Source organism: Capricornis sumatraensis, chromosome 11 (genome assembly GCF_032405125.1).
Source record: "Capricornis sumatraensis isolate serow.1 chromosome 11, serow.2, whole genome shotgun sequence".
Classification (NCBI taxonomy): domain Eukaryota; kingdom Metazoa; phylum Chordata; class Mammalia; order Artiodactyla; family Bovidae; genus Capricornis; species Capricornis sumatraensis.
Window position 1 is genome coordinate 45,584,841 of NC_091079.1, and position 20,830 is coordinate 45,605,670.

Sequence of the window (20,830 nt, forward strand, 5' to 3'; positions counted from 1 at the left end):
CTGTAACAAACCAGGGCAGCTAGCTGGCTTTCCTGTAAGTCCTGGTCTTTTGCATGAAAGTCTTGTTTAAAAAACCTGTACTGTTTCTCACCAAAGAAAATCTTCATTGTTCATGTGCTGTATCCAAGCTGGGATTTATGTGTCCAGCCCCTTTCCAGGGACCATCCCTTGGCCCATGGCTGTGAACTCTTACAGCCACACGCTGAATACCATCCTTCTGAAGGGCTGATCCCTTCCTGTAAATCCCTCCTCTCTGAACCCACCACTTACTTCTCGGAGTTCTCATCAGGGTGGTGCAGGCTTTGATCACATGGGGCAGGGAACAGAACTTTAGAGCTTGGTCTGTCAAGGTGACCTGAGTGTCACTTAGCCATTGACCCCTGAGCACATCTTTCTGCCCACCACCATGACCTTCCTCTCATGGTGAAACGTGACATGTGAGTAAAGCTGGTGGAGGGACAGTGGCCCTGCCATCCCCCAGCAGCATCCCCAGAAAGAAGTCACCTTTCCAAGAATACAGGGGCCCGCCCAGCTTCACGAGGGGGCAGCCCTACATCTCGGCCACACCAGTAATGATGGGCGATAAGGATCAGGAAATGAAAGAACTTTTGTGAGTACAGAGGGGAAGTATAAAGATGTACAGGGTTTGAGGCATTGCTAGGTTTCACTCTATTTGGGTAGTACTTTGGCCTTACTTTACTGAGCTTCGTAAAGATAGAATCTATGTGGGGTTATCGTAAATGCATTAGCAACCAGAGAGCTTGAGCTGCAAATAGTCCGGACTGTGTAGGTGTTTGTTTTCCCTGTTACTTTTACTGTTTAGTTAAATCATTCAGCTAACCTCACCTGACCAGACATGAGGAATACAGAGATAAATAAGACACAGTTCCTTCTTGAGCTTACAGGATATTTGGAGAAAAAGATACACACACAGTACTTCACTTTCACTGCATTGCAGTCATGTTAGCCCTCAGGGTTGTGTGTTTTAAATATCCCTTGTGTGTGGGATATGTCATGTGGCATGTAGAGGGTGTGTGATCTGACTAATCCAGACTTTGGTGGCCAGAAAATGGTTCTCTGAGTGAGTGATGTCCACCTAAGCCTTGCAGATGAGTAAGCGAGGGGCAGTGGAGGTTGAAGAGACATGTGTATGCTTTCAAAAGTGCTTCTGTGTATCCATAGGGTGGAAGATGGGGGGTTTAGGACATGGGAAGAATAGAAAAAGAAAGCTCACGTCGCTGACTGTAAAAGCTGCGTGTAGAATCTCAGACATCAATACACGTGGGACTGGACTTCAGCAGAATGACTAGGTCAGGTTTGCCTGTAAGCCAGCTGCCCTGGTGGTGCCCGGAGGATGGGTTTGCGGGCGTTCTTTGGGTGGCAGGACCGCATCTCAGAGCGTGGGGAAGGAGGTGGGCAGAGCCAGTCTAGGGTAGGCATGAGGACAGACGTGGCTTCTCCACGGAGGCCACTCGGGGGGGACCCCATGCAGTCTTCCTCGCCATGCTTGTGGATGGGGCGCCGGGCCAAGGCCAGTGCTGCAGCTGTTGGAGGCGCTGTGAGGTTGTAGATCTGTGCCAAGTAGCCCAGGGTCTCTTCCCCCACCTCATAGTGTCTGGTCATGGGGTGTAGCGTCCTTGTTAATACCACTCCCTTCTCCCCTACCGGAAGAGCTGCCCTCTCCATGCGCTCAAGCTCTCCGGATTGTAACTTGGAAGAGGAATGTGTATGTTTTGGCTTTGACATCACGAAAGATCAGTTTTGAACCTCACACATCTGAGTCACGGCTGTGGCCCTGGGATTCGTGTCCTTTTTCCAGCAGTCTGGGTGTTGTGACAGTCACGGTGAGATGTGATATGTGTCTGCACTAAAGCAGTGGCTGCTGGGCTGGTCTCCTCGTTTGTCCTTTGAGCTGGTGTTGAGCTCTGTTGATACGGGATGTTCCTTCTCTTCGAGTGGCTTAGATGAAGCAGTCACAATGTAGTGTGGCCTGTCCTTAAGTGTCTGCTGGTTATTCTGCCCTGTGGGTCTGAGCCATAGTCAGAGAACAGTTCCCAGCCGTGGGTGCCAGGCACTGGAAAGATTGAGTCTTGGAGCAGGGTGTAATTAGTAACCTCATTTTGTAGATGAGTAAACTGAAGCTCAGGGAAATTTAAAGATGTATCCAGGATCACATTCAGGTTAGCAGTGACAAAGTTGGAACATGAACTGAGAACTGTCTGAAATCAGTGCTCTGATTACCCTCATTGGCTGGGGAAGAAAAATTCTGATTCTGGCTTTTGGGGGGCAAAGCAGTTTTAATGTAACAGTTGAAAGTGCAAATGAGCTTACTGCAAAACAGTGGCAAAGGCAATCTGATGTAAATAACTCTCTCTGGTCCTTGATTGTCGTGTGTTGGGGTGACATGAAGATTTTGTAGCATTTGACTTCGTGTGTTTATGTGCTGATGTCATGAGAAGATGCTAGCGAGGAAACGCTGAGCTGCCTCTGAGCAGCAGGGACAGCACAGGATCTGCTGAGATGAGAAATCCTCCAGTCATCGGAGCTGGGCTGGGCGCTTCCCTGGGCTGCCGGCATTCTGTCCGTGCGACCTCGGGTGGTCTCAGAGCTTCCATGGCGTGCGTCCCCAGCCAAGGACAGATGGAAATGCATGAGCACGTCTCTTCTTGGGCAGACTGACGTCTCCTCAGACCTGGGCTCCAGCAGGCTCCGGGACAGCGAGCCTTTCTCTCCTGGAGGATGGCTCACCCTGGGTGCAGTAACCCCACTAAATCAAATGGTGTCCTGCGCTCCAGGGTGGAGAGGGCACAGGCAGAGGACGAGCCGCCAACTTGCTTTACCTGGCAGCTGTTCAACTCTGTGACAGGCCTACCTCTGATTAAACAAATTTGAGAAATATGTAAAGTTTTGGAAGCAGTTTTGCACTGATTTGATAAAAGAAACCGCAAAACACTGCAGCGCAGGTGTTGAGAATGTTTGAAAGCTGATTGAGGGAAGCAGATGGCTTTAGTCAGTGGCATCCAGCCAAAAGAGCAGGTGCTGGTCATGTGACCGCTGGTTACCAGGGTAATCTGATTGCTCTTGGCGTGCAGATGAAAGGAAAGGGGCCCAGCGTTCAGCTGTAGTATTGTATAATTTGTGGCAGTTAGAGCGGAAATAAATGCTGGGAATGGAGCCTCATAGTAGGGGAGACTGCTGTCCATGTGTAGCATAAACACTGGGATAGTTGGATGAGGAACTCTTGTATGGATTTTTTTTTTAATTTAAAAAATATTATGCTTTCTGTGGATCTTTCGGAGGCCTAAAGTTTTTAGGACACTGCCACCCCCCTTTTTTTTTAATTAAAAAGAAGTCTGTAAACCTAACTGCTGTTTGCTATAACCTTGAATCGTTGTAAGTTTTTTCCTTATGGGGCTATTTACTAGGCTAGGATATTAACAGCACAAAATAAAAAGCTCTGAGGATTTGAAAATGACTACTTTAGTATTATCAAATATCTTATTTATTCGTTACAAAAATCCCTTTTAGGTGTGCAATTATATTAACACATACTTTTGAAATATTTTACATGACATGTGCTTTACTGAAATTAAAGCGTTTGGATATCCTGGCCTCTTTTCCTTTTGTAATAGTTGGGACTGAAACAAAAATGCTACTTAATGCATTCTGGCAGCATATTTTTTTTAGGAATTTACAAGCTCAAACTTTTTAAAGGTTTTTGAAATGTATCTTTTGTTTTCAGTAGTAAAAAGTAATAGTGACTGAGGTTGGATTGTTTTAAATGTTGGATAATAAATGATAATAAACAATGTTAGGAAACCTTGAGGCTGGTTTGGAAATTGCTGTGAAAGGTGGCACTAAGAGTGCATTCTAAAAGAATGGCAAATGAAGGTTCTAAAGGTGATGGTAGACTTAAATTTAAAATCTTTTTTTTTTTTCTTACAGTTCATTCTTGTCTCTTGACTTTGGTAACATTCAAATCCTGTTAACCTTTGATGGAAACATGCTATGGATCATGAACTTGAATTATTGGGGTCACTCTGCTATGTTTTTATATTTTGGAGAGCTAGCTTTTGAAAAACAGGCTATTGTGACACCTTAAAAAAAACGCCTAGCACCAAAATAAAGCTTGTATTTACTTAAGAACATAGCATTAAATAAAACTGTGTAGAAGAGGAAATTGTTATATATTTTGTTATATTTTAAAAGATTGTAAATTGGATTAAAATGTAGCTGAATGATGTAAAAGAGGACATGCAATACTACTAGTTAAGAAAAGGACTTAGGAGTATTTAAAGCTATCCATTATGTTCTAGCTTTCCTTGAAAGTCTTAAAAACATAGTCTGGTGCCTTAAAAACTTGATAGCAAAACAACTTCTTAATCTGATTTTTCATCAGGGCTTTCTGTATTGGCAGAGACTGTTCATTGTCTTGATAAACAAATGTACTCTGTGTGATTATTAGCAGTTTTTGCATGCCATTTCTTTTTAATTAGGTCAGATATTTGCCGAAGGTCATCGGTATGGGGTTTTGCTGTAAAAATTAATTGAGAGTAAGTACTGTTTAACTCTCGATGGCCAACATGCATTGATTTATCCACAGTTATTGATACTTTGGGGATGTTTGTGTGGGAAACAGAGGCATGGGGTGTGTGGAAAACCTCATGAAAAAGTGAACACTAAGTGATCCACTTTGATTCTAGTAATAAGAAACCTGATTCAGAAGCAAGTGCTTTGAAGAAAAAGGTCAACAAGGGAAAAACAGAAGGTTCTGAAAATTCAGACTTGGACAAAACGCCCCCACCATCCCCTCCTCCCGAAGACGATGAAGACCCAGGTGTTCAGGTAATACCTTTATTCTGATCCTGAGCCGTGGCTGTTGAGCGTGGGTAACTTTAGCTGCATATCAAGTGCACTGGACCTACCTGTCTTTGTTATAGGGCTGCTGTAAAGATGGGTTTTTGTTGTCTGGAACATTATATTCATTGTGATGAGAGCTGGGCGGCCAGCCTGAAATTAAACTCCTGACTTCGTGGTTTTGCCATCTTTGACTCTATGATAAATAAAATAGGCTCTTTACATTTATTTCTGTAAAGGTATCTTTTGATGTTTATGTATATGTTAGTGTTAATGTATTCTTAATATATTGGTTCATTAAGAGCTTCATCCACATTTCCAAATTTCTCCTAAGTTTCGTTCCCTGTCAATTATATTGCATAACAAAGTTGAAGATGCAATCTGTACCTCATCTTAAGGTTTCTGACATCTGACGGTCAGAGTCGAGATGTGTTTGTGTAATACTAAAGTTTCTCTGAACCAACTGAGTGACTTTCTGGATGGCAGCTCTGCAAGATTGTCCAGTGTTAGATTCTCCTGACTTTTGGACAGTTTTATAGGAATCAGTTGAAAGACTGGCCCTGAAATAAACATCAGGAATTCAGGTTCTTGCGTGTAAAGCACACTGCCTCCACTGAGAGGACTGTAAGTAAGGGATCCCTCCACGTGACTGTTGAACATTATTTCCTTGTTACGTTCCCTGGAAGCATGCCAGCGTGGTCCTCTGGGGTGCCTGGGAACGTGGCTTCTGTGAATGACATCTCTGCTGTCAAGTAGCAGTTACTGAGCGTCCTGCCAGGATAGAAAGCAGCCCCTGGAAGCAAGTTTGACCTTTTCTAATGGTTTGGTGCATATTCAGTACTCCTTGTACCTACTAATTTGCTTCAAAGTTAGTAACAAAGTACTTGCAATATACAGCTCTGTGCTAAAGAATTTCAGATAGCTTTTGTTTGTGTGTGTGTGTTTAACTAGAACTCCCTGTTACCTATAGTCACAGAATGGCCTAACCTAAGAGGACCTGAAAGGGGGAAAGAGAGAATGAATGAATGAATGAATGTGTGTCAGTGAAAAGATATGGGAGAGGTGAGTAGATATTTTTAATTGTTTAGGGAGTTTTAAACGAAAGTATTTTTAATGATTTTGAGCTTAATTTTTATGCTCACAGGTGGTTCCCTGCCGTCCCCCCGCCCCCCGCCCCGAATTGTCTTTGCTTAAACTAGGACCTTCATGCAGTTATTTGGACAATATGAGGAAGACTTTCACACAGGTCAAGAAAATTCTGTAGTTCTTTCACAAACACTACTGAATCTTAAAAATCCACTTGTATTAATGCAGACCCAAATGGGCTTTATGAAATACCAGTGTTTTGTGTTTTTTTCCCTCTTCTGCATTTCAGTTATAGACAATGCTAATCAATGCAAATGGACATCGGTGCATCCTTTCTCATTGGCTGGTGCTGAACTGTCCTGGGCTGCACAGCTGAAGTCAGTAACCACACAAGTCACTCTTTCTCAGTGTCCCTCCTGTGTCTCCGCACAGGAAGTGATGCTGCCTGCTGGCTTGTTGTGTTTCTTCCTGTCGCACACACTTCAGTAAAGGGCATGTAGTTCTTGAGTTTTATGATTGATTTGTTTAAACTCTAGTAAACGCCATGTCTTATTTTTTCTTTTACCCAACTGAAAATTGTGTCACAAAGTACTGCCACAGTGAGGTTGTGACAACACATTTAAATCTCCTGTTCAGTATACCTATTTTAGCTATAAGAAAATTCTTAAAACAATCCAAGTTTAATAAGTTATTTTGCTGTTAATTCAAAAGTTTTGAGCTTTAAGTGTGATTCTTACATTTTACTTTGATCCCCTCCCAATCTTTTTTTTTTTCTTTTTTAATTGAAGGATAATTGCTTTACAGAATTTTGTTGTTTTCTCTCAAACATCAGCATGAATCAGCCATACTCCCCAAGTCTTTTAAATAATAATCATCTAACAGATCTTAAAGAAGCCTATTATGTAATAAATTATTTTATGTTGGGAAACTGGAAAAGGAACCTTGATACCCAAAATAAATGAACTTAAGATCAGTTATTATTTAGAAGGTAAAGAAGCCATATAATATTTAAATAGTTCAGAAAATTCAGTTCTAACTGTATATTTTTTTTTTACTCTTATGTAACACAAAGTTGATATGAGGAGAAAATTTCATTATAAAAGTTATATTCATACATACATTTCTATATTTAAAAAAAAAGTCTCTGTCTTATTGCACTGGAACATTTCTTCATTATCAGAGTGGGGTTTAGTTTAAAGTGGGTTTGTCTTAGACTCTGTCCAAGGACGTTTAGTTACTTGCACTGAAAGAATCCTGGGGCGGTGTGGCCCCAGCCACGGAAGCCTGATAAAGCACCACAGACGTGTCATCCGTAGCATGTTCTTCGTACAGTAATGACATAAAGATGAGAATAAAGATTAATCCGTTTCCATTTAGCGAAATTGATACATCAAATGAAATACAGAGATTATGCTAAATCTCACCAAATTAAAATGTTGTTCCTGATAACAGGCTCTTGCATCTTAAAGAAGTTGACAGCCAGAAGTGGGAGGTGATAAAGTGAGGCAGAAGAGGAGTTACTTCAGATGAGCTGTGGGAAGAGAGGAAGGAGGCTGTGTAATGCAGCCTGGCTTTGGAGCCTCACTGCTTCCTAACTTTCCTTGCCAAAGTGGAGCTAGTTGCTGATGACCGTAACACTACTAATTGCATTTAGCATTAGCACGTTTTGAATGCACCATTTTGAATGCTTCCAGTGAATTTCCTTCTGTGATCGTCACAGCATACTTATGAGGCAGCTACTACCATTACCCCTATTCTGCAGATCGGGAAACTGAGGTCCCTAAAATAATGCATTCAAGGTCACACAATGAGAGACCAGGCTCATTCTCATGGGGACATGTGATGCCAGGGCTCACAAGGTAACGTGGGGCAGGATGGGACATGGCAGGACCCCCACTGGCCTCTGTGTCACCTCCACGTGGAATTGGTTATTCTGGAGAGGAGAGGGAGGTCAGAGGGGAAAGTCAGAATTTGGATGCCTCCTCCTAACTCCCCCCAATACCTAGATGCAGAGCTAAAAGTTCACAGTCGCCAATGACCCATCTGATGGTCCTGTTGTACCAGTTGTATTGTGAGCAGGCTCCCACCCCCTTTTGAGAGCAGGGGAATCACAGACGTAATACAGTAAAACGCAGTGGGTCCCGTTCTCTGGTACAGGGTGCTGGAGCTTGGTGGTCCCGACTTGGGGCTCTATTGGTCCCTGGCCCATACCTCCTGAGGTCCATGTGGTGGGGTGATTTGCTTCTCTCTGCCTTACTGTCCCAACTTTAAAAAACTCGCAAGGCTCTTCAGAAGGTTTTTCTTCATAATTCTTAGAAAGCAGTTTGTATCAGTGTTACTTTTTTCCATATTCTTTTTATTCTGTGTGCTTTGCCAGCTCATCTGTAATAGTCTTGCCTTGCTCAGTGATTTAAAACTTACACAAGTCATTTTAGAGTTAGCTTGGATTTTATCACATACACGTATTAATGAGAAAGTTATTTATCTCCATTTTTAATTAACAGACAAACCTATTTGTATATCAGAAAGGTCAAGCAGTCTAGAATTGTTTTGAACAAAAAGTGCAGACTCTTTCCTTCTGCTGCATTTATTTCACTCCCCAGAATTAATAGCTTTAACAGTTTGTTGTGTCTTTTCAGATTTTTTTCGTATTATTGAAAATATGCACATATACATTAATTTTTTAAAACAAATATTCATTGAGTCATAGGAAAGTAAACAAGATACACAGTGTGTTTCTCTGGAGGAGTTATTATATTGATGGCCCACATATGCAGATAGATACACAAGGTTTTTCTAATCTTGGAATTGTAAGGAACCAATTGTTATGTGACTTGCTTTTCTTTTTAGTTAACCATTTGTTTTCTGGATGCATCCTGTAGCTTCCTAGGAGTTTGCTTGCCAGAATGAGTGGGCAGGTTTTACATTTTGACCACTCTGGTCCTGCAAAAGTGTATTAGGCTCTACTTTGTCCACTGGATGAGACAGCATCTTGCCAGTGTTCCTACTAATACTGTTAACAGTCCTTTGCATTTTAATTAGTGCAGTCAAAAATTTTTAAAGTTCCTTATCATAGTTGCTCATTATAAATTCTGCCATTCAGTCCTTCATCTCTTCAGAAATGTTCAGACTATTTCTTTTAGGACCAAGATTAAAATGCACACCTTCTATTTAAATGGACCTCTGAAATATTATTGCCACCTTGGATAATAATCTAACTGTAGTTATATAGAACTTTATAATTCACAAAGTACCTTCTAACGCCTTCAGTTTTTTTAGACTTTTTATCATGGAAAAAATTTTTTTTAATATACAAAAATAGGATGGCCTAATGAAGTCTTATATATCCAACACCCAGCTTCAGTATTGCCTTCGCTTTTGAGCAACTCACTACCTGAAGGAGGAGGAAGATGTGTTGTTACTGCCCAGTTAAAGGCCACGTAGCCGGAAGTGGCAGGACCTTGACCTGCCAGGTGTCTGACTTCAGACTTCCCCCTTTCCCATTATATTTGTTGCCAGTGTGATGTTTTGTATGATTTACAAGGTTATAGTCGCTGACTTTTCTTTAAGATCATTGTTGTTTTATAATATAAATATACCCTTGCCATTCTAAGAAACAGAATGTAAAGAAACAGAAATAAGCATCAGCTTTCTAAGCCCTCCATGGTGGGTTTTTGTTTTAGAAACGACGGTCCAGCAGGCAAGTGAAGAGAAAGCGATACACCGAGGACTTGGAGTTCAAGATCTCTGATGAGGAGGCTGATGACGCAGATGCTGCTGGGAGAGACTCCCCCTCCACCACCTCACAGTCAGAGCCACAGGTGAGCAACCAGGTGTGCGGGGTTCCAGCGTGCATTTCAAAGAGTAGGCTGGAGATTTTATAGCTGGTATCTGAGAAGTTCATTTGAAGTGTTGGACTTTGAGCTGGAAACATCCATCTCGTGTTGGTGAACACACTTTGGGAAATCAGTGGTTTAGAAGTAGGTTTTTTAAAAAACTCTGTTCACTGAAATTTATTTTAGTGTGAGCCTGTGATACACAATTTGACACCATTTTGGAGAATTGATGGTCCCTGTTGAGGATGAGTCAGAGCTGGGCTGCAGGGAGACTGAATTTCCCTCTGAGAGTTCAGTGCTGTATAGCTTCTGGGACTTTAATAAGCCCCTCAGGCTTGTCTCCTGCTGCTCAGCATCATAAGAACCCCTTTATGAAATTACTGCCGTGTAGTACCCAGCAGGGCATACTTTATTCTCCATGCAATGTAAATGATGGATAAAAGAGCTTATAAAATATGGGTAGTGATGGAGGATTGATTATTGTGAATATCTTTTTTCCACCCCTTCCCCCCTCTCTTTTAAAGTCCTCTTCCTACCATCACTGTGCTTTAGTTAACAAACTGGTAACCCACTGAAAAATGTACTAAATGCAGTTTTGTAATTCATTTGGTAATTTGCACTCTGTCAGGTTGTTCTGTAACGTTTTGTGTGACCTCCGTAGATCAAAGCTGCCTACAATAACAGAATGATGAGTATATTTACCCCATGGGTCCAGACAGGGAGAAGTCAGGTCTTTGCCATCATGCGGAGATCATTTCTCTTGGCAGCTGGAGTTTCTGAATGCTCCTTGGCTTTGGGGATCCATGCTAGTCCATACAATTAAACCACATAATCGTGAAGTAATAAACACAGGTCTCCCTTTTTGCCTTTCTGTAGAGGGAAATTTTTGTTCTTTTCAATTGTATTTCCCACTGGCGATGCTGCCCAGTGATTTAAAGGGTATGAAATTAAAGGGTTTGGAGGGAGATGCAGAAGGGAATGGTTTCTCACTTTTGTAGCTTAGAATGGTATGCTCTCTGTTTGCATTCATCCCTTCTGCTTTATTTTTTAGGAATCTGTTGATGCAGATGGTCCAGTGGTAGAAAAAATTATGAGCAGTCGTTCAGTAAAAAAACAGGTAAGTGCCCATGTAGAGTTATCAAAACTTGTGGTGTGGGTATGACTCAAAATTATTTTTTGTTTTACAGTTTCCTTTTAAAAATTTCACTATTGTAAAATAAAACTTCTGCTGATGGTTCTAATCCTGTCTAATTGATATTAGTCCAGTATCAATCTTTGGGATATTCAACCCCAAATGAAATTAAAATGTATCAAACAGTCAGTGCTTTATTACCCCATTTAGAGTAGGCAGGAACTCAAAACATCTCAAAAGAAATGTATAGGACTCATAGGCTGCCTATTTCATAAATATTATTCATAAAAAATCCTGGACATGAATCTGTCATCTCTCTCAGGAAGGTCCCTACCCCCACTCCCCAACCCTGGAAGCTCTCTTTATCATTTTAGCAAGTAGGTGTTTTCTCATGCTTTTCGCAGCATTTTTTCACATGCAGTTGAATTCTAATTTCTTTTTTTGTTTGTTTGTTTGACTGGGGATTTTGTTTGTTTGTTTGTTTCAGTTGTGCCTTGCAGTACGTGGGATCCTAGTTTCCCTAACTAGGGATCGAACCTGCACCACCTAGAGTGAAAGTGCAGAGTCCTAACCACTGGACTGCCAGGAAAGTCCTTTCATATGCAATTGAAATATTCACTAGTATTTCTTTTTTGTTACTGCAGAAGTGAAATACTGAAATATTTTCAGTATGATTTTTGAAGATAATATGCCTTATCCTTCCAAATTATTTGAAATTCATGTTGATTCGTGAAGGTGAGCCCTAAGTATCCTTTATTAGCCTGGTGCCCTTGTCCCTGAGGGGCACACACACTGTGACAGTGAATTCCAGGAACACTACTTCTGTTATTGATGGAGACTCCCTGTCAGCCTTTCCCCTTTTTCATCAGTTTGAGAAAATGCTTTAGTTTGAAGAAGTACATAGGCATCCAGGTACATTTACATGTTCTAGCAAACTGTGTTTGGTTTGTTTGTCTCTAGAGATGGTCTCCTTTAGGTATAAATGTCTGTCTTCTGGCTTGAATCATCATCAAGTGCAGTTATTTCTTCTTCTTTGCTTTCAAGGTGGGTGGAAGTATAACCTCATTGTTTTGACATGTAAAATAAGCTTTTTTTTCTGGGAAAAAAAAATGTAAAGTGTATACAAAGTGTAACTTCCAGTGAGAGAGATGAGGAGTGGAGGAATTACAAGATTTAAAGTGAACTCCTGGGTTTATCAAATAGGAAATATTTAAGAGCCTCTTGATGAAGGTGAAATCTTTGAAAAGGCTGGCTTAAAACTCAGCATTCAAAAAAATCATTCAGCATTCAAAAAACGAAGATCATGGCAATCCAGTCCCATCACTTCATGGTAAACAGATAGGGAAAAAGCGGAAACAGTGACAGATTTTATTTTCTTGGACTCCAAAATCACTGCTGATGATGACTGCAGCCATAAAATTAAAAGATGCTTGCACCTTGGAAGAAAAACTATGACAAACCTAGACAGTATATCCAGACAGAGATACCCATTTGCCAACAAAGGTCTGTATAGTCAAAGCTGTGCTTTTTCCAGGAAGCATGTACAGACATGAGAGTTGGGCCATAAGGAAGGCTGAGCACCAAGTATTGATGCTTTCAAATTGTGTTGCTGGAGAAGACTCTGGAGAATACCTTGGACAGCAAGGAGATCAAACCAGTCAATCCTAAAGATCAAGCCTGAATGCTCATTAGAAGGACTGTTGCTAAAGCTGAAGCTCCAGTACTTTGACCACCTGATGTGAAGAGCTGATTCTTTGGAAAAGACCCTGTTGCTGGGAAAGATTGAGGGCAAGAGGAGAAGGGAGCGACAGAGGATGAGATGGTTGGATGGCATCACCAACTCAATGGACATGAGTTTGAGCAAACTCAGGGAGATAGTGAAGGACAGGGAAGCCTGGTGTGCTACAGTTCAGGGAGTCACAGAGGCGGATACAGCTTAGTGACTTAACAACAACTCTTCAAATACTTTCTAGAGGTCCTTGAAATGGTATTTTACCAGTGGTAAATTCTTCTTTGCCTTTGCGCCAGTACTGTTTTGCTGTTCTATTGTGTTATTCAAGGCATAGATTTTTATCAGAAGATAGCATTCTGGTTCATATGAAAATAAAAGCAACATGTCAAGATATTTTCAAGATGGTGCAGAGAGTTCTGCTGGGCGATGCTGAGCCAGAGTATTCAGTCAGACAGGGAAACACAAGCCCAGCTCACTGCAGTGAAATGGAACGGATATTTTATTACCAACCGAGGGTGTCATCGGATCAAAATCCCACACACAGAATGTGTATGTGTGGCTGAGTCTCTTCGCTGTTCACCTGGAACTGTCATGACATTGTTCATCGGCTATATCCCAATACAAAATAAAAAGTAAAAAAAAAAAAAAAAAGATATTTTCAAAATGAGTGTAGAGAATGAAGATATATGGAATTACCTACCTGGTGACTCTTTGACCTTGAGAATTTCCTCTCTGATGAATATAAGATCTCAACCAAATTTCACTCCTGTTCAAGCAGAAATGAGCACTATTAACCTAATTAGAAAGGTTGTGTTTTAGTCCTTCTAATGACTCTAGAATTGTTAATTTGTGAATTGTAGATATATGGCAGAATGTAAATGCTTGACATACTATGAAGCGTAATCCCCTTCACCGAACTGAAGTGACTTGAGTAAATAGCCTGTGGTTTGCATGGGATATATTAATTTTCATTCAATTGATAGTGCTTTGGTAGGCATAGTCAGCAGGTTTGGGGGTTGCAAATTATAATCAGCTCTATTACTCAGAGCTACTTAGACTATACATGATGGAGGGCATTGCTTTTTCTTTCTGTCTTGCCCACTATAGGGCTAGTTTTTTCCTTCTTTCCTACCTTTGAAAGAGAGCTACCCCCAGTTTAGGAGTAGGTATTACTACCATTTAGAGATGACCAGGCTCATCTTATCACCAGAGATTAAAAATCACTGTAATTGTATGTGAGGGTAGTAGAGTGTTTGTTGAATTGGTGAATTTTAGGATGAAGAAAAGTAATGGGAGATTTTTTCTGGAAAGAGAGATATGCCTTGAGGTGTGATTTAAAATAAGAAATATGGAGCTCATTGACTTGCTTGTAGATTACTGGTATTTCATAAAGGGCAATAAAAAAACCATCAGAAAATTGTAAACATTAGCAGGTTCTCTCTTTTTAAACTGCTGATGTTCTCAAAATAGTTACTTTAGTTATCAGCCTTAGTAACAGTGGACGAAAGTGTGGCAAATAGAAACAAAAGGAAATTTGAGATTTTCCTGTGGATTCTAGCTGGCCCCGCCGGTCTGTTTCCTCTTACCTTGAATAATTGAAGACGTGGCTGTGAGAAGGTGCCTTTGTCTCCCCCTGGCAGCACCGTGGAAGCTGGCTGAGGGCTGCAGGAGCTGCCCCTGTGTAGTGCTGACACGTAGTGGGGACTCAGGTAATTTACAATCCGCTGACCTCATCCCTGTAGCTTCTAAAGGGCCATCCCTTATGATGGAGCCACACAAACGCACAGAACTCGTCTGGTAGAACTTCCCTGGTTCAGCAGCTCGTGTTACATGGGGATGGCTCAGGCATCTGTGTTGTTCTGGACCCACGTTAGGTTTTCCCTGGTGACTCAGTGGTAAAGAACTCACCTGCTAAAGCAGGAAAAACCAGTTCAATCCCTGGGTGGAGAAGACCCCTGGAAAAGGAAATGGCAACCCACTCTAGTATTCTTCCTGGGAAATCCCATGGACAGGGGAGCCTGGCAGGCTGTAGTCCAGGGTCACAAAAGTGTTAGACATGACTCAGCTACTAAACAACAACAACAAACCCAAATTCACAAGCATGAGACCCAGTAGAAGGAACATAGATGGTACTTGTATTTGAATATTGAGATAGGTTTAAGAATGGACTTTTGGATTGTGTAAAGGTTAATTCTCTTTGCACAGTGAGTCATAGTATAGCCCTTTCTGCCTTGAGCCATCTGTCCTTGGGGGAAAACAATTCAAATCCTTTTTGTATCGGAAGGTCAAAAATAGTTTTGAAAGTGAATTCTGTATTCATGATGTCCTATTTTCTTCCTAAGTAAACCATGATTTGATACCTCTGATAGAGTACACAGTAGGTTGGGCCAGAAGTAAGAATGGATTCATACCTTTTCTTTATTGTTACTTTCATCAAGGCACTTTCTCATTCTTTTCTGCATTATTTAATAAGATTTCCACCTTTTCACCCTAAAGTTTAGCTTTGTTTCCTCAATGCAACTGCTTAATTTAGTAATAGGGTGCTTGGGAAAGGTCTTTCAGGCTTGGATTATCATTTGCTGAATGACTGTTTTAGAATCCAGGTGGCCGAGGAATTGATTTATGCCTGGTTAAGGTTCTGTTTCATGGTAACAGTGGGACAAGTATAACTTAATATGTTTGGAACTTTCAATTTCATGTGAATAATAAGGATTTTGATAGACTACTCTAAGCGTCTAATAAAAGGATAAACACATTTCTCAAAACTAGTCTACTGAGTATGTAAAATTACTTCAGAGCACTCTCAAATTTACCGGTAGCTGTCCTAGAGATAATGGGTTGGCCAGAAAGTTGGTGGGGGGTTTCCATCCATAAGATTATGGAAAAACCCCAAAGACCCTTTTGGACTAACCCAGTAGATTTGAGTATTTTGTGTGTATGTACGTGTGCGTGCTCAGTAGTGGTGCCTTGACTCAGTTGTTCATTGGATATGCCCATTGAAGAAAGAGCTTTGAACACTGAGGAGTGAAGATAGGGGACTGGGGCTGTTTTCAACTGTCTTAAGAGTCTGGTCAAACTGACTGCCATTTAGTGAATAATTAAAAGGATGCCCCTGAGGGCTGATGAATTCGTACTCTTTTGTTCATTGTTTTGCTGTAAGTAAAACAGAAGAGGCCAGTGTGATCATATTTATATGATATGAAGGGCAAAACAGTTCTCTAGCTCTCTACCTACAGTTCTGGAGCAGGGAGACAATCCACCTATAGTTCTGGGAGTGGGAAGAGGGTCCACCTACCGTTCTGGGAGCAGGAAGAGGATCTACCTACAGTTCTGGGAGCAGGAAGATGATCCAACATGAGTGGTCACTGAACAGAGTACAGAGATCTAGTTCAGAACATCCCAAGGAACTAGGACCTGAAACGGTTCTGCACCTGCTCCAGCTGCTGCTCAGTGAGGTCTGGAACCCGATCACCTGCTCCCAGAGAGCTCGAGACCCTCTTGTTGAGATCTCCATAGCATGCCCCCTTGAAGCATAGCTGATCCCAACAAGAAAATAGGTCTATGTGACAGTCAGGGACACAGCGTTGATACCTTTAAGAGTCTGAGCCTTCTGGAGCAGAACTGAGGCAGAATGAAAATGACCTCTTTGTTCAGAGATCATCCTGTGTGCTTTGAGACCCTCTTAGCAGTTCCAGTCGGTGAGACCACTTAGAGTAAGATGGGAATGACAATACAGGAGCAAGGCTCTGAAAGAATGAAGTCAGGAAATGACAGACCATGGGAGGGACAAAGCTTGTCTTTTTACTACCTCCAAGGTATGTAATTTTGGAAACCTTTTTCAGAATTGAAAGAAATAGAGTTAACATCAAAAAGTTAAAACAGCAGACAAGACATCTGAATTCCATTCGAGGTTTAAATTTCATGATATGTTATGAGAAGCACCATGAGATCTAGGCTCTTCCTGGCTTTTTCATTCTCCTTGGCTGGCCCCTGTCTTATCTTTGGCTTTCTACTGAAATCCCCAGTTGTATGCCAAGATAATGTGTCTCGAAATGATTGCTGAAATGTGGGCGTGGAACTGGGTAATACTAGGGCTAGAAAAATGTAAGGTGAGTCCGGGACGGTTGGACTCAAAGCAACCAGAATTTATCGATACAGTAATTGCTGGTGTATACTGAAGGCATCTAGCAAACATTTCATCTTGGACAACTAAAATGTCTGGGACACGTCACAACATTGTAAATCAGCTATAGTCCAATAAAAATTGATATAAAAATAATAAAAGTAAATAAAATCTGGGACACAGATGGTTTTCTGTGCAAATTGATTAAAAAGTTGCTCTGGGGCATCCTTGGTGCCTCAGTGATAAAGAATTCTGCCTGCCAGCGCAGGAAACAGGTTTGATCCCTGATCCTGGAAGATCCCACATGCCTCAGAGCCACTAAGCCCATGCACCACAACCATTGAACCTGTGCTCTAAAGCCCGGGAGCTGCAACTGCTGAGCCCACGCACCCTGGAGCCTGTGTTTTGCAGTAAGAGAAGCCAGAGCAGCGAGAAGCCTGCACAGCACACTTGGAGAGTAGCCCCTGCTCACCGTAACTAGAGAAGAGCTCATGCAGCAATGCAGACTGAATACAGCCAGCAGTAAATAAATAGTTATTATTATCTTTTTTTAGAAAAAAGAAACTGCCGTTGCTATAGGGACTTCCCTGGTGGTCCAGTGGTTAAGACTTCCAGTGTGAGGGATGCGAGTTTCATGCTGGTCGGGGAGCTGAGAACCCACTGGCCTTGAGGCCAAAAAACCCAAAACCTAAAACAGAAGCAATATTGTAACAAATTCAATAGAAATTTAAAAAATAAGTCCACATTAAAAAAAAAAATCTTTAAAATAAATAAAACTGGTGATACTTAAAAAAAAGAAAATGTTTTAGGATGATGATAGGGCAGGACCAGATTTTTTTTTAATTTTTAAAACTTTTTGTTTTGGGGTATAGCTGATTAATAGTGTTGTGATAGTTTCAGGTGAAGAGCAAAGGGACACAGCCATATCAACATGTATCCATTCTCCCCCAAACTCCCCTCCCATCCAGGCTGCCACGTAACATTGAGTAGAGTTCCCTGCGCTTATAGAGTAGGTCCTTGTTGGTTATCCATTTTAAATATAGCACTGTGTACATACCCATCCCAAACTCCCTAACTCTCCCTTCCCCCAGTTCTTCCCCTGGCAGCCATAAGTTTATTTTCTAAGTCTGTGAGTCTCTTTCTGTTTGTAAATAATTTCATGCGTATCATTTCTTTTTAGGTTCCACATATAAGGGATGTCACCCAGTATTTCTCCTTCTCTGTCTGACTTGTTTCACCTAGTCTGACAGTCTATAGGGAGGATAGGACCACGTGTTAATGGCTTTTGGCCATACTCCTCAGTGTCCTTATTGGGGATCTCTTGGCAGATGGAAAAGCTGCTTGATATTTAAGTTTAACTGATAACTTGGAAGAGTTTTGAAGAATAGTGTTAGTCTGCGGTCTTTGACAGTAGTTTGAAGGCTAAGGGTTGAGGGCGATCCCAGTGTCTTTGAATGGACCTGGTGCCAGTCTGTCACCCAGTAAATGTCTCTGTTCCTTTGTTCGTCCTCTGTCATGCTCTGACTTGCCTTAGTTTTCTCTGCGGCATCTCTGAGGCCGTCTAGCAGCCAAATGCGACCCTCCAGGCAGGTGCTCTCGTAACAGTGTAAAAGCAATCTTCGAACATCTGTAAGTGGTGTTTATGTTTTACATCCCTGATTTATCTGATCAAATGTTCCAGAAGAAAATTACATATTACGACTTGTTTAACAGCCTAAAACCAAAAGGAAAAAAAAAATATTGAAAGAGATGCTTAAAATATCATCCACGTGGTATCTTCTGCAGACATGACGGTAGGCAGGATCAAGGGAGAGATTCTAGATAATCTGCCCACTGCACTCCCGGTCTGGCTGACGGGTCACCACGTTAACCTCACCTCAACGTCGTATTTGGAGTGTTAATTTTATTTGGCTGCTACGTGTGTGAGACATCTTGTCTGAGAGATTTTAATTGTACCATCGAGTCAAACTAAAACCCTCAATAGTGATGCACTGAAATTACACCCTAGGAACAAGGTTTAGTTTTATATGGTTTCTTGTTTAGAGTTATTAACTATATGGACGAATAAATGTCTTTTAAATATTTTAAAACATTACAAAACCCACAATGTAAAGTTGCCATGAGGCAGCCAAAAATAATACATATGGCATTCAGGAGAGCAGTTGCTAATTGGCTGCTGCCTGCGAAAATGGTACACTTGGCGTCTACTTAACACTGTGGGTTTGGCAGAAAGCCAGATTTGGGGTCAGGTTGTTGTGAATGAAGCTGCATGTGGTTAGGGAGGAGTTAAAGTGATTCATGTCTGAGAAGCCGGAGCCGGTCGGGTAGCGCCTGGCCCGTCCTCATCCGACTGCCTCCCACCAGCTCACCACGTGCTCATCCTTCCAGGAACATCCCATGCCACTTCTGCGATGCCTTATGTGTGTCCAGACGGGAGGGAGTAAATCATTACTTTCGGAGCATTCTAGTAGATGCTTTCAAGTATATGCCTGAAATTTTCCTCTGTTGCAGAAGGAATCCGGAGAGGAGGTAGAAGTTGAGGAGTTCTACGTGAAATATAAAAACTTGTAAGTACATTGTGACTTTTTTTTTTTTTTTGAATGGGGGAGTATATTTTCAAGGTACAAAATTAAAAAGTAATCAGGAATTTTTTTTTAATTGGCAATGGGGAAATTTTGGTATGATTTATTCAGTGCTGTGGAGGCCATTGCCTCCTAACTTTTGTATCTTAGATAGTTGATAAGTTTTATTTTTCTGTAAAATGTATAATTGGTATAAAGGTTGACTAGCTTTTATGCATAACCAAGAAGTTCTTTTTAGAGGAGATGAAACTCATATAATAACAGAGAAAGTAATATCTGCTTGACCTCTGAAGATGAATTTTGCTCTGTGAGGCCAGGTACCCTGCCTTCATCTGTGCCCAAATGAGAACTCTGCTCCTGGGTAAAAGCGCTAGAAAAATCGTGACATCATCTCAAGTTTTGAAATGTAGCGAGCTACAGTTTTGATGATCTGTTTTTATTTCTGATTTGTGTTTAGTGAATTTGAATTGCTTAACTTTGAAAAAACTGAGTCACAAACCACTGTGAGTTGTTGTTCTAAGAGATGGAGGCAGGATGCTAGGACCAAGCACACTCTGATGGGACAGCCTAGTCTGAAGCATCAATATGCATCCTACCAAGGAAAGACCGCAGCCATTCTCTAACGCAAATAACAATCACAGAATAAAGACACAAATATTTATTGATAACGTAAACATTAAATGTACTTTAAACTTTTTAAGGCCAGGAAATCAAGTGTCATATTACTGAATTCTGGGGTTTCAAGAGAGCCTTCAGGGAGCTGTCAAGACAGCCTAAGAAAATCTATCCTACCCTCAAAAAAGCATCAGGCCCCATGGTTTCTGTTATCACCCCCTGTCGCATTTGGCACTGTGTTAATGGATGGATATCTTTCTGACGTTAGTGAGCAGAACCTTCCACCAGGTAAAAAGATGAAGGAGTCTCTTATCAGTGTTACTGTAAAAGTTCAGGGAAATGATAAATGCTCAGTAAACATCAGATGCAGTGATCATTTTATACGCAGAGCATGAGAAGCTTACACACATGCCAGGTATGCACATGACATGGTTTCATATAGTCTTATCAGGTGGATGGAAAGACTAGATAAGGAGGAGACAACCAGGTAAGCCAGAGAGAAGGCTCTCTGGTGGATTTATCAAATTGTGCTCCAAGTCAAGAAGTTTAAGTATCTTTTGCCAAGAAACAACTCCACTAGATAGACACCCATCCCCGTCAGTGTAGAGTGCTGAGGCCCATGGTGTTTGGTTCTCAGAAATCCTCTCAACCGGCCTGTGACCAACCCTAGCCCCTGGGGTACCTCACCAGGTGCCGCTGTGGCCGCCAGCCGGGGAGATGAGTCATCAGTCATGTGAGATGAAGCAGCGTGGTGCTAAAAAAGAGCTTTCCTCTCTGATGTTATAGTGCTCTAAAGGAAGTTAAAATTTCCATAAAATGAAAACTTTTTGTTAACCTTTCATTTTGACATAATTTTGAAATAGATTT

General features: G+C 41.4%; 1 protein-coding gene across 1 annotated transcript in view; it reads left to right on the forward strand.

Moving 5' to 3' along the window:
• Nucleotides 1-20,830, forward strand: part of CHD7 (chromodomain helicase DNA binding protein 7) — a 129,336-nt gene that overhangs the window by 50,790 nt on the left and 57,716 nt on the right. Inside the window, exons 3-6 of the mRNA XM_068983916.1 lie at nucleotides 4,704-4,845; nucleotides 9,627-9,764; nucleotides 10,831-10,896; nucleotides 19,278-19,333. Coding sequence (XP_068840017.1) covers nucleotides 4,704-4,845; nucleotides 9,627-9,764; nucleotides 10,831-10,896; nucleotides 19,278-19,333 — 402 coding nt within the window. The remainder of the gene's footprint in view (nucleotides 1-4,703; nucleotides 4,846-9,626; nucleotides 9,765-10,830; nucleotides 10,897-19,277; nucleotides 19,334-20,830) is intronic.